A 14,779-nucleotide genomic window follows, 5' to 3' on the forward strand; every position below is an offset into this window, starting at 1 on the left:
GGGCGTGGCATGTCTTCTGTTGACATGTTGCCAGATTTGAAACAGGAAAACCACTCGTAGACCTGTGATTTCCCCAAAGCATCATCATTAAAGGCTTGCCGAAGCATCCCAACAGTCTCGGCTGCAGTTTTCCCTAACAGAAAGCAAAATTTCACGCACTCTTTGTGCCTTCTGCTCAGCCATCTCACTGATCGCCAAAGGGTTGAAACAGGAACGCACACAACAGAGCACCACAGACAAACCACTTAACTCAGACTGACGCCAGCTCACTAACAGTCGCGGGAGACCCCCAGCTAACACCATCTAGCAGCACAACTCGTAACTACAAAGCATGCGCGCGCGCAACAGGTCGGTTCCGGTTATTTTTGGGTCCCCCCTCGTATTCCTATATCTAAGAAATTTATAGATCTATGGTTCTCTTTCTCTATTGTGAAATTTATCGTTGGCTGCAGTTTATTAAATTCCACAATCATGTTGTCAATATTTGTTTTGTTTACATCATATAATATTAGTATGTCATCAACATATCTGAAATATCCAGTTATTTTCTGATTGTTTAATATGTTGTATATTTGTGTGTGCTCCGTGTTCTGGATGTATATTTCTGCTAATATTGCAGATGTTGGAGCTCCCATAGCTAAACCATCTGTTTGTTTGTAATATTTTTGTTCGTACTGAAAATAATTTTGGTCTAGTATAGTATTCAATATGCACATAATTTCTCTTTGTGTATTTATGTCTGTATTATGAGTGTGTTGTAGTATGTTTTTAGTTATGTTCATTATATCTTTCTTAGGTATGTTTGTATAAATGTTCTCTATATCTTAAGTTCCACACCCATACAGAACCACATGCAAAATTATAGTTTTGTATACTCTAAATTCAGGTTTCTAGACAGTAGATGAGAAGACAAAGGGCTCTGGGCTGAATGGTTGAAGGCATTAGCCAAATTAAATCAACTCTTAGAGTTGTATAAGTGCATAAAGTTGTATACCTGTAATATCCCATGGACATTTTAATGATTTTAACAATCATAGTATCGAAATACATTTTAAGTAAATGACATATTCTTGATGTCTTCTATATTGTTGTATTGTTTGCAATATCAGTTTCAAACTCAAAGGGACTAGGGTCAGGTACTAATGGCTCAACTGTATGTATTTCTATCTGCCAAACATCACTGGACCTATGTATGTTTAATAACTGAGAGTAGTAGTTCTTCTAATTATTCACAACATTATTTGAATCTGCAAGCAGATTGCCATTCCTATGCTTCACTAACTTCTATGTTGGTAACCCTTCTTAAATATGCATAAATTAATTGATTTTGTGTGTATAGAAACATACCCCATAATTTTACCATACACGTGACATGGTATATTCTAATACAAAGGCTGAAGTTTTCCCCGTGCTTAACTAATGAAGCATGATGCATTAAGACATCTAGGAAAGTGGCTGTAGTGATCCATGTTTCTTGGCCTCGGCACTTGTTTGAGACTTTACCGCAGCCCCCCCTCCCGGTATTAATTGGATAGAAGGATTGGTGGGCATCAGACATGATCTAGACAACGTGGAGAAAGTATTTTACACTGGGACTCATACTCTGAATCCTTGTTCATGCAGCCCATAATATAAAGATATAAAATAGATTTTGTTAATATCTGACGTACAAACAATTTTATATATGTTTGAATATAATTTTTTTCATGTTACAGAGCTGTATATTAAAACTCACCCACTAGCATCAAGATCAGCCATATTTACACTCGTCTGTGTCACTGCAGTGTCAGTGCTCTTTGGTCTTGTGACAAACTGTAAACATACAAACATTCATATAAGAAAGCATTATTATTGATGCAATCATGCTGATATCCCAGTTGAGTAGTTCTCATGCTCATTAATGCTCAACTCATTTCATTGACACATAACTAGAAAATAAAGAAGCAAAACACACAAATCATTTTAACAGAAGTGGCACACTTTTGACACAGCTGTCTCTCTATATGTTTTCAACATCCCACATGAAGTGATAAGCTCCCACACCACAAGTTTAGGCGCCTCTCATAGTTTGGTATTACTGATTTTTAAGAAATTAAAAAGTTCATACCTGCTGGCCATCTCCTATGGTACAACGTCCAGCAGACTTCCAGTTGAAGCATGTCAACAGATACAGTTATTTTGACATACACATTGGAAATTGGGGTAGCCAAAGAAATGAAAAGAAGTTGGACAGCACTAAAAGTTTATCGTAGAAATGCAAACAAAAAAAGACGGTATGGACACGTTTCAAGAATGAATGAAAAGTGATCCAAAAGACCAACAGGAAATTCCCAAGGAGACTGAGATCAAGCTGGGGACATCAAGCTAGGAAACATTTTATGCAAAAGGAAGCAAGAACATTGAAAGAAACAACAAGGGGCTTTGGGAAGACAGAGGTAAGTACAGAGCTTTAGTTCCTACATGATTCTCACAAAACTGTGAATGAGCAGTTAAAATTCATGTGCACACCTGTGACACCAGGGGGTCCACTCATAGACGATGATGATTAAGGAAACACCATGGTTTCGCAATAAAAAAGGAAAGGTGTTGACTATGGAAGACATAAGTGGGACAACAACTCTGACATGTCAACAAGGAAACACAAATCTACTATGAAAAAGATCAAGCACTTAAAAAATAAATAAATAAATATAGAAAGCAATGAGAACGTGATTAACTGAACGATTTTCAAACAGTTACTAAAAATAATCTTTAATACCTCTAAAATCTAAGTTTCATTAAATAAAACTGTTCTCCATCAAAATGTAGAAAGCTTCAAAAGCTGAAAGACACACAGTGATGGACACATACCATGACACAATGTAAAGAATGGATGAAACTATTACAGTGGTGTGGTCTGAACTGAGTAACGTTAGGACACATTTTACAGGTAGAATTCTATGCTACACCTGTGAATATTCAGACACTGATAAAGAAATGTCTCACCCTAATGCAGTTTGATAGAATCCTTGCACTTGGCCCCTGGGATTACAGTATCTCACTGGAACTGCTTAGAACATTAAAATGTATCTCAAGAATACAGAGTTAGGTGATGTGAATCAGACTGAGCAGGCTAGAGGTTAGCTTTACTGCCAAGCCCACTGATCTGAGCATCTGATGATAATACAGAGAAGGGAATGTTCTCCTTCAGTACACAGAACACACCTTTATCATGCGAGCATCCCTTACCTTCTCTCTCTGGACTTCTAACTCACGCTCCAAGGCTTGTATGATTTCATCGTTCCGCTGATTATCTTTCTTTGCCTGCTCTCTCTGGGAATGCAGTTCACTCTCATATTCGGTTATGCGAGTATCCTTTTCAACAAGTTCCTTCCCTAATCTCAGTACTTCATTTCTTGCTTTGATAAGCAATACACTGAAAGAAAAACATACAATTTACTGATTCTGCATGAAGAAGGAACTTCTACTAGGTAGGAAGTGAGACAATCAGCAACTTCACCATACTCTTGCCATACACAGGGGATTCCGATTAATAGGGTCATTCGCTAATAAGGGCAGCTGTTTATTTCATTAAAAATCTGGAGAGAAAAAAAAGAAAATATAACCAGAATTTGCTTCACTTGTTTGGGACATCATGTTGTTTAACTGGGCCAGGAGCTGCCATATGGCACACTTGTGATTTCTGTGTCATCAATGAGTCTCTGAGTCAGTCAGTATAAATGACGACTGAGCTACAGTTACTCTCAGAATTGCTGTGACTGCGTTTGTGAGTCTACTGTTGCTTGTGCAATGATTTTTTTTTGTTTAAGATTTCAGATCCCCACAGACATGCCTAGGAGAAACATAATATTCACTGACAAAACTGCCTTACTTGAAAAAATTAAGAACCATCTGCCTAACACCATTCATCGCCAACTGACATGGATAACTGCAGTGCCCAAATCCGTAACTGTAGGAGTTATACAGCAGCAAGAGAAACTGGGAGATCAATGGACATTATGTCATGGCCAGCAGTGAACTTCCCAAAAACTGAAGTGTGAAGGTAAGGTTCCAGATGCTGAAGAGGCCCCCAATCAGTGGTTCTGTATTTTAACTTTAAGAGGTATACGTGTCAGTGGTCCAATGTTAACCACGGAGGAGGAGGAGGAGGAGGAGGAGGGGGTGGTGGTGGTGGTAAGATAGGAAGAATCAGGTTGGGATGGTTGGAGGATGTACATGATGATCTCGTAAAATGAAAGTGAAAAGATGGGCAGGAGAGATGAAGAACAGAGAAGAATTGCGACAGATTGTTCAGAAAGCCAAAGCTTACCCTGAGCTGTAGCGCCCAGGGGAAGGAAGGGGAAGGTCCAATGTTAAGCAGTAAGCCAAGGGAGTTAGCTAAAAACCTGGGTCATTAGGATTTCAAAGCAATGTATACTCGGTTTTCTCACTGATAATTCAAGGTTTAGAATAAGATTCAAGAAGGCACACAGCAAGAATGAGGCTACTGATGCTGGAACTACGAAATAACTAAAATCCACAAAGGTGCCAAACTTGCTTAAGATATTTTGTGCAGATGATATCTACAATGCTGATGCCAATCTGCAAGCAGATCACCATTCTTATCCTTAAATTTGTTACTTCTAGGTTCGTAATCCCTGTTAAACATGCATAAATAAATTGATTTTTTTTTGTGTGCGTGCGTGCGTGTGTACAAACACGTTTCATAACTTGACCATCCGTTTGACAAGTTATATTGTAATATAAAAGAAGTTGTCCTGTGCTTAACAACTGAAGCACGCCATTAAGACGTATATAGTGGATATATTGATTCATGTTTTCTTGATCTCGGGTCTATTTGGAGGTGAATGGTCAGCTTCAAGCCTTGGCTGCTTTACCACAGGAGAAACAGCCCCCCGGTATCCATTGGATAGGAAGATGGGTGGGTCTGAGAGCCAGTCTCGACAACATGGGGAGAATTCTTTATCCAACTAGGACGTGAACTCGAAACCCTTGGTTGTCGAGCCCATAATATAAAGAAATAAAAGAGATTTTTTAATATCTTATGTACAAACAGTTTTACATTTGGCTTCAATCTAAATTCATTCACATTATAGAGCTGTATATCAAAACTCACCCATCAGCATCAAGATCATCCATATTTACATCTGTCTGTGTCTCTGTAGAAGCAATGCTCCCTGGTCTTGTGACCAACTGTAAACACAGAAACATTCATATAATCAAAGTAACATTACTGGTGCAGTCATGCTGATATCCCAGTCGAGCAGTTCTAATGTTCATTAACACTCAACTCATTTATAATAATGTTAAACTGTAAGGGTTTGGGCCACACTCTACCTGACGGCTCGAAGCGGTGACCAGTATCTGATATCCTCCCCCCTCCCCTGAGGCATCCATGCAATTACATCCTTTATTACATAATCCCATCATCCCCATGTATCACGTGACACCCCCTTCCTCCAGATGTTTATGCAAGATGCTTCATCTAGGTACTGAGGCTTGGAAAGGGGTCTTTTCGTTTGCTCGCAGCCCAGGAGGAAGGTAATGAAATTCTGTTTAGGTTGCACATTCTAAATTCTGTTTGGATTCTTATACAGGCCACTGAGGGTGAGTGACCCCCTTGTTGGGATCCATGTGTCACAAGTGTTGCAACAAGGGTTTGCTGGTGTTTTAATTTAACTAAATTTATTGGTTGGGCTTGTAATGTCTCATTTTGAGTATTTGAGTTTGAAAATGTAACAAGGGTTTTTTTCTGCTCTGGTTTGTTTGTAGGTGTTCAGGCTTCCATTGCCCCACTTGTGTTTCTGTTTGGTTATAATAATGGGGCACTGTCCCGAACGGTGAGGTTTGTTCTTTCCTGAGTTTTCGTCTGGAACGATCAAGCTGGTCAAAGATAACAGGTTGCAGTTTTGTTATATTCTTACTGTTTGCACATGTTGCAGTTCAATGATGAAAATTATTTGTTATTATGATTGTTATGGTAATTATTGTGCTTTATTTTTTTTAATGTCACGTATTGTTATTAAATATTTATTTTTGAGATACTGGTTTTTCTCTTGAGAAATGCTAAAATGTTTGACACCCGTCCATCTGAGGAGCATTGTGGACACAACAAAAGAACAAGGGATGAATGCAGCAATCATTCCCTCAAACTATGTAGGGTAAAGAGGGATCAACCTGCTAAGGTTTACATTGAACAAGACAGGCTTATGCAATTTATGCTGATACTGGCTGTAAATTTTGTTAGAGAAAGAGGATCGAGTTCATTTTCTCAACATCTTGTGACTGTTAGTGTTTTAAATGATTATGCCATGAAAAGGGAAGGTCGGAGCAGAAGGAAAATCACAGGCAAAGGAAGGTATCAGTATAGAAACAGTAGCTCAGGAGAGAGAGAGAGAATAAGAAATCAAAGAAATGAGACAGAATTTAAAGATTGTTACAAAAATAATATGAACAACTTAAAAATATGATTTGGGCCCATTTTGAGAGTGAATAAAAACATGATCCCAAAAGATCTACTGTCCAAGAAACTAAAAGGAAAATGCGTATGAAGAAGACTGAGATCAAGACAGAGACAACTCAGCGAAGATGTCGTGCAGAAGGAAGGAAGAACATCGGAGGATCTTAATGAGAAGTAGCTTTGGGAAAACAGAGATACATGGAAGAGGCATCATATGGTACAATGGAAATGGAGCAAGAAGGCAAGAATAAACAAACAAATAGAACATAGAGATCTTGTTTAGCTCAGCTGCTTACAAGTCTTGTTGTCAGTGTAACATTGTAGGGAACAACATTAACATGCATCTGAGGCATACAAAGTATGGTTATGTGAAGGGGCCTGAGCAGACTAATGGTTAGGTTTACAGCCGTGACCCCAGATCTGAGCATCTGATAATACTACAGAGAAGGTCATGGTCACTGTGTGCAGGGAAATCTCACCTCTGTGGTCATAACTTGTTTGAACTTGCATTTTCTTGTGTGCTGCCTTGCAGCTTCCAAATCCGTTTTCAAGTTCGCGATAAGTTTATTGTCTACCTGTTGTTTACTCAATAACATATTCAAGTTATTTATTATCTTCTGTTTCTTTGATACTTCCATCTCTAATCGGCGAATCCTAGTCTTCATATTAAGCACAGACTTCCTGCAAGAAAAATATTAGTTTAGTAACTCTGCATGTAAATCAGCTTCCTCTATGTAATAAAGCCAGAGCTTGATCATAGTCTTGCAACACAGATATTTTTGTACAGGATACTTTAGGGCCCTCTATTAGATCAGAAGACAAGGGTGCCAAACTAATGTTCTTTGGTTTCTTCTTTCTACACCTTACACATGATGAAAAACCATTCTTCCATTGAATATTTAATATATTTAGACCATGGATAAAAGACAGTGAAGTTCATTAACTCATTTATGGAGAGTGGGCAAACATATTTCTGGAGTCCTAACTTATTGAACATACATATTTACTGCAGATTCTGTTTAATAAATGTGCGAAAAAGAAACTGCCATATTACAAATATGCCTTCCTTAAACACATAGAATGTTTATTTCTTGAAGATGATATCCTTGAGGTAACCTCCGTCTCTGCATAGGTATTCCTCTGATCTTCCATGCGTGACGTGATGTGTGTAGCATCTCTGAATAAATTACAGCAATTTCCTCATGAATTCTTTCTTAGAGTTCTCCGATACTGTGTGAGCAATGAGTGCACACTTTGCTTTTTAAGTGGCTCCATAAAAAAGTCGCATGCTGACAGGTCTGGCAACCTTGGACACCAAGGAATGTCACCACTCCTGGAGACGGTGCAGTTATAAAAAATAAGGTATATCGTGTCCACTCTGCCAGTATGAGACATCATTCCATCTTGCTGAAACCAATTGGCCTCATTAACCTCAGTAGCTAGTTCATAAGTCAAGAAAGTTGTGACTATGTTTGCACAGCAGCCTGAGACCACTGTTGACATACTCCCATTATCATGTTCAAGAAAATATGGGCCAATAATGTCGTGAGATAAAATGGCACGCCACACCGTTACCCGATCACTGTGCAATACCTGCTCATGCAATTGGCAAGGGTTTCCTTCCTACCAATAATGAAAGCTGTTTATTCATAAAACAGTGTAGATGAAAGCGAACTTCAACAGACATCCATAGACTGTGAATAAAGTCTTCATCATAACCTATTTCAGTTAGATTTTCTTGAAAAAAATTTTTATGAGTAAGGAGATCCTAAGGTTTTAATTCCAGCACTACTTGTACCTTGCAAGGGTGGGAATTTAAGTCCTGATGCAATATTCACCATACATTCCTACAGGATAAGTTCAGCGATAGTGCATGTCAACGTGCAAAACGCTGTGGACTGTGCATGAGAATGGTCCTGACAGCTGCAATGTTTCCTGGTGTACAACAGTTCTTATTTCACCCAGAGGATTCTTTTTGATAGCAGAACCAGTTACTTCAAAATTATATCCCCATGATTTAATGGCATGAGCAGACAGTACAGGACCACAACACTGAAGATTAAAGTGAACACGAACTAAACACTGATTGGCCTAGAGACTATTGTGTTATTTGTAAAATTCCTTTATAGTGGATGTGCACTGCACACCACTCCACTGTCCCATGGTAACTAAATGGTGTGATGTGGACAGGAGGATGTCAGGTGAAACAATACCCCCCCCCCTGACTGCACTGGTACCCAGAAAACTGGTTTTTGCATTCGCCCATTTCCCAGCCAAACTCTCTACGTTACATGTAGGAACCAGCATTACTCAATAGTAGAGTGAATTTACCGACTACACAACACGTTTTTATTATCACATTATCACTACAAGTTTCGACCTTAAGAGGTCATCTTCAGTGTATGAACACGGCTGTATAATTACACGTGGTCACATTCACTTTTCACTCATTCGACCTTGTATCTTTTCCAGACTTACGCTCACTAATATATCGAGTTCTTTTTATAAAACACAGGTTAAAATTATTTAATTTTATTATTTATAATTTTAACCTGTGTTTTATAAAAAGAACTCGATATATTAGTGAGCGTAAGTCTGGAAAAGATACAAGGTCGAATGAGTGAAAAGTGAATGTGACCACGTGTAATTATACAGCCGTGTTCATACACCTGAAGATGACCTCTTAAGGTCGAAACATGTAGTGATAATGTGAAAATAAAAAACGTGTTGTGTAGTCGGTAAATTCACTCTACTATTGATTAAACACACAACAGGATGCAAGAAATGATTAAAACCAGCATTACCTTGACCCAAACCTTGGACTCTTCAGGAATGAGTTAAGAAGGGATCTGAGGTTGAGGAAACTAAATTTCTGTCAAAAACTCCAGGCCTTTAAGGAAGGGATTATAAGGAGACAACTTGGGGAAAGCACACTGCTGGAGATGTTGAATGATACTGATGACACTGGAGAGACCACCTGCTAAGAATTGATAACACAATACATAACACTTCCTAAGACGGAAAATTATTATAAACCCACAAGGAGTGATGAGCTGCCGGAAAACCAGAGCAATGATGCATGATTTTAGATTCTCACAGCAGTGGTTATGAAGAGTTCTGTCGCCTAGGATATAGCAATGTGTAGGCTGATGAAAGTCAACCGATGTTTCAGATGAACATATCACCTCCATCTTCAGGGTTTAAGAATAAGATGGGCAAAAAACCAGCATGAAGCACTTAATAATAATGTAATGTGGATGGCCAGAGTGTTGCTAGGTACTGGACCAGTAAACACCCCGTGACTGAATACACAGAAGGCAACAATGGAAGATGTGTCTCAGTAGAGGAATGTTATTGCAAGTTGCTATGCAACAGCACACCGATGAAAATGCTGGCTAGGAATCACATGACTTGTTCTTTGTGTGGTCTCCCTTATGCAACAGAACTGGATTTTCTGTTCGTGGTCTGTGTGGAGGCTATATAATGAGAATAACACCAACAGTTCACTTCAGTTCTCGGTGGAAGATAGCCACAGAACGTTCGCCATGTGAAGACTTTGTGTGTGATTGAAGACTTTATTCATGTGTGATATTTGGAGTGATTTGAAGCGCTTGTTCCTGTGTTTTAATTGCATTACCAGGAGAGTAGTAGTGTATGAGTGTAACAGTAAATTATAAAGTGTGGAATCAGGGATAGCACTGTAATTAAATGTGATTAAGAGAGATTGTAACCAAAATGCTAATAAATCCAATCACCCGAACTGGAACCCAACGTTCTTGTCATGTGTACCACCCTATACATGGCAGCGGTGGTGACGACGATGAAGACGACAGTAATATGGTCTGTAGTTCTATCAGGGGCATAAGTCTTCTATAAGCTTCTGCCTTTCTTCCCAATCCGTCGCTAAATACCTCAGCTCACTCCACACAGTTCCTCTCATTTTGTCATTCATACATTCATAACTCATTTCAAGACCCTATCCAGGACCAGCAGGTATAATTGAGCAGATAGGAGATAACCGTGTCTAACCCCACATGTTGTTAGGAACGTTTTGACAAGTGACCATTATGGTATATTCTGCAGCTAAAGCTGTTGTACCTTCTTATGAAGCACTTAGCAAGCAGTTTATTCTTAGACCCTGAAGAATGAGGCAACATCTGTTGACTTTCAATGGACTACATGGTATTATATCCCAGAAGACAGAGGTCTTCAGAGCAACAGTGGTCTGCTCAACTTTGGGTACCATGTGACTTTGTGTTGCACTTCTTGACTCTATGTGCAACTTTGGTTAACTGAAGTAAAAATGGAACCTAAAGTCAGATTTACACAGTGCACCAGGATGCTGCAATATAATATTGTCACATGTAGGGGGTACGCTGGTCACAGTAGGAGCACGGTCTAATGCATGTACTGTCTTTGCTCACTATGATGCTGGGGTTGTGGGTTCGAATACCACTTAGGGCATGGATGTTTGGTTTCTGTATGCATTTATTCTGTGTATGAGTTTATTCTGTGTTTGTGTTGACCTGTGTTTACATACAGGCCTTGTGACAAGCTGATCACTCATCCAAGGAGTCCTACTGTCTGTGAAGAAATGATTATGGAACCGAATAAGAGGCCTGGGTCCTGAATGGGCTGGAAGAGCCACTGTAAAAATAAAGTATGGTGGTACGCGTGAAGAAATTAACAGGTTTTAGTTTGGATGATTGGATTTATTAGCACTTTGGTTACACTCTCTCTCTCTCAATTACGATTAGTGCAATGCTACCGCTGTTTCTACACTTTATAATTCACTGTTACGCATAGACTAGTCCTCTCCTGGTAATGCAATTAAAACACAGGAACTAGCACTTCAAATCATTCCACATATCACTGCACTACAGCACACATAAAGTCTTCAGTGTCCATTAACACTTCACAGCTGAATCCTCACAACTTTTTTCCATGAAGGCTTCGTGCGCTTGACTCACGGGTTCTCGGCTATGACTAGCTATGATTGGTAACTACCCTGAACTAAACTTGCAAAGTCACATTGCAACTGATGGTCAGTCAGTCAGCAAGTCTTGGTGTCAAGCCCTGTCTGGGGCTCATGACAAGATATTTATTGCTGTTTGGCAGTTACTGTCTTGTTTTTTATGGGTCGCCCTCTCTGACAAGAGGATGGGTCTGTCTTTTGTATATGCTGCTGGCAGCCTCCTCTATTTTTGTGTAACCTAGCAACTGACTGTTTACCAAGAATTTGTCTTTGTGGGAACTCATTTACCAACTCCTTGCTTAACAATAGGTGTACATGTAACGATATTACTGAGTACCACATCATGCTGCACACATTCCATATAAAGTAAACACACATTAATAGTGTGTGAACACATGCACACACACACTGATTCACTCTGAAACCATAAACTATCAGACCATTGACTGCAACCATTATTTCTTGTCTCCACTCTCCAATTTGTACAAACACAATTTGAGTATTCTTATGACAATACATGGAATGAAATGAATAGTATAAAGCAATATGGTATGTTTTGAATATTATCCATGCAAGAGATTTTACTTCTGGTTTGAATCAAAATTATTTTAAGCCGTATGGTTATATATAAAAAATTACCTTAAGTCCTTTAAATTCTGCTGTGTCAAATCAGTCTGCGTTGATGAACTCTCAGTATTGTCATGGCTTCTGGCCAACTGTAATTAAAAAAAAATTCGCATTAGCAAAGTGGTGTAGTCATGGTGATGTATGGATGAAGCAGTTCTAAGTTTCACTAAAAGTAAACTGGAAAATAATGAAGGTAAAATTATATGTACTCAGACCTACACTAAAGGCATATGCAATTTAGACAACTGTTTCTGATTGTCAATCTCTTTAAAAATGAGGACAGAGTTTTCTTTTTCAGAACCATAAAGCTGTGTCACTGATATAAATAATTATGCTCATAAAAAGAAAGGTTAAATCTGAAGGGAAGTCGCATTCTTGTATGGAGGCTCACAAGTTGAGGCTCTCTTGAGATAGGTATGGAGGATTGATTGTTAGACAACCCACATAAATGTGGAAATGCCACAGAAGGAAGAATGGTGTATAGGATTTGAGGTTCTCACACCACTGGTTATAAAGGTTTGTATCTTCTTGGATACGTTTTGTAGTTTGCTGAATGTTAACCAGTGTTTCAGAGGAATAAATCGCCTCCATCTTCACGATCAAAGAATAAGCCAAGCAGAGAAACACCATGAAGCAAGTACCAAGCAGAGCTGCACTGGCATTTGAAATCCCTTTCAGGTCAGTGGACTGACAAGGCTGCTGATCTCACAATCCTTGGGAAAGACAATATTTATTGCAAGATACTTTTGATGGAATGAAATGATATATATATTTATTAAGTTACAGTTCACAGGTAGATACAGTAACACTGGCAAGGATATGCAGCTCAGAATCCTTGGAGGAGGAGATATATATAAGAAAAGATAATGCCCACGGAATGCTATATTAGACACTCGTTTCAGAAAATTATAGAAATGTGAAAGAAAGTTTTAGTTCCTTCATGAATATCCGACACATTTATTTGGGATGCAAAAATTCCTTTGCATCTCAAATTCTGAGAAATAAGCTCACAAAGCAAGTTTATCTTAAACTACAAAGAGATTCTGAACAAAAAACGAATGGAGATAAAGAAAATGTATCTATCCTTCCCAGATCATTACAGAGCTTCCTATGATTATGCAATTCAGGGCTACAGTACATTACTACAACTGTGCTGCATCACATCAAACTTCAAAATACCAATAAATACACAACAATCTAAGGTCATAACCTTAGATTGTTGTGTATTTATTGGTAGTTCTTGCTTTCCATTTTGTACTTTTTGTGATCTATCTGTGAAGGGATATTTCTGTCATGCATGGCTACAAATGACACACAGTCCTTCATAACATAGGCACATGCACAATACTTGAAACATGCGTTCTGTGAGTCCACAAGTCAACATTTGGATTAAACACAAACATGACTGAAACTGTCCCTTGGTGTTACGTTATACACATATTCTAACACACTATCTCCTCCCACCTGTTCCTCCTCCACATCACACATCTCCTGCAAGGACGTGGCTCCTCACAACTTTAACTTCAGTGCCTCATTCTGACAAAAGATTACACCACAACATACATGAACTACACATACATTCGTTGCCAAACATGATGCCGAGAATGACGAAGTGCTCTGATATACAATGTTGGACTCAGGTACACCTGACCCACTACAAAAGGAGTGATGGAAATCAAAATGGACGTGTCAAAGTTAACATAACTTGCACCAGTGGAGACTGAATCAGGAAGTTAAGCATTCTCTCCAGCCTATTACATGATTTCAACTTCATGCTTGTAATTCAGATCTTTCGAAAATGAAAATATTTCTACATCTGATATTAATGCTACATATTTATGCAAAATACAACAGCACATACACTTGTTAAAGTCACAAAAACTGGTAATTCCAGCACTATTAAGGACTCAATTTTGGACGATCCACAAAGTTAGAAAGGTGTACTAATGCAGTATGAAAAGATTATATTTTTTTAGACAAGTTAATTTCCAAGATACAAAGAATTGCTTCTCAGAAAATCTAATAGCGCCGAGAATCGAACCTGGGATCTCTGGATCTGTAGCCAGGAACTCTGACCACCAGAATACAGAGGTAGTCGAGTGATGTAACAGTATTTGATAAATAGCAAGAGAATAAATTAGATATACTTTTATGATACATCCATTAAATATTTAGAACAATCAAAATTTCTGGGAGTTTGGATAGATAAGAGTTTAAGGTGGTCTATGCATACCCAGGAACTGGCAAAAAAGTTATGTAAAATATGCTTTGGTCTAGGAGTAGTAAAAAGAGTATCAGGGCTGGAGTCTGTTCGTACTCTATATTATGCCTACTTTCATTCCCTGTTATCATATGGAATACTATTCTGGGGCAACTCACCAAATGCTAAATTGATTTTTAAGTTGCAAAAGAGAGCTATTAGAGCTATGATGCAAATTCAGAAAACTACTAGTTGTAAACAGTATTTTAATTATTTAAATATATTGCCCTTACCATGCTTGTATATTTATGAAACTCTGATATACACAAAATCAAATTTGAATACTCTTGCAACCAATTCAGAAATACATTCATATAATACACGGGGAAAAGATGACCTATATATTGTTTCATGTAATACCAGTTTATGCAAAGACAATTTTATTAATACTGGACTTTGTATGTTCAATCATTTACCGTATTACATTAAGGAGACACCAGCACTATACAGATTCAAG

The 14,779-nt window shown here is 38.4% G+C and overlaps 1 protein-coding gene and 1 long non-coding RNA gene across 3 annotated transcripts in view; one reads left to right on the forward strand and one right to left on the reverse strand.

Annotated features, from left to right (window-relative positions):
- The window catches only part of LOC111863362, a 13,602-nt gene extending 7,560 nt beyond the window's left edge, over positions 1-6,042 (forward strand). Inside the window, exons 2-4 of the long non-coding RNA XR_002842585.2 lie at positions 1,716-2,435; positions 3,810-4,042; positions 5,773-6,042. This is a non-coding gene — a long non-coding RNA (uncharacterized LOC111863362). The remainder of the gene's footprint in view (positions 1-1,715; positions 2,436-3,809; positions 4,043-5,772) is intronic.
- Positions 1-14,779, reverse strand: part of LOC111863361 (interaptin) — a 24,364-nt gene that overhangs the window by 8,643 nt on the left and 942 nt on the right. Inside the window, exons 2-6 of one of the 2 annotated variants that reach the window (XM_023849619.2) lie at positions 12,075-12,151; positions 6,940-7,141; positions 5,117-5,193; positions 3,229-3,415; positions 1,736-1,812 (exon numbers count right to left, since the gene is read on the reverse strand). In XM_023849619.2, coding sequence (XP_023705387.1) covers positions 1,736-1,812; positions 3,229-3,415; positions 5,117-5,193; positions 6,940-7,141; positions 12,075-12,151 — 620 coding nt within the window. Of the gene's footprint in view, positions 1-1,735; positions 1,813-3,228; positions 3,416-5,116; positions 5,194-6,939; positions 7,868-12,074; positions 12,156-14,779 lie in introns of those variants that run through there. The other variant, XM_033751033.1, reaches the window with a different exon arrangement.

The sequence above is a fragment of the Cryptotermes secundus genome, unplaced genomic scaffold (assembly GCF_002891405.2).
Source record: "Cryptotermes secundus unplaced genomic scaffold, Csec_1.0 scaffold554, whole genome shotgun sequence".
Classification (NCBI taxonomy): domain Eukaryota; kingdom Metazoa; phylum Arthropoda; class Insecta; order Blattodea; family Kalotermitidae; genus Cryptotermes; species Cryptotermes secundus.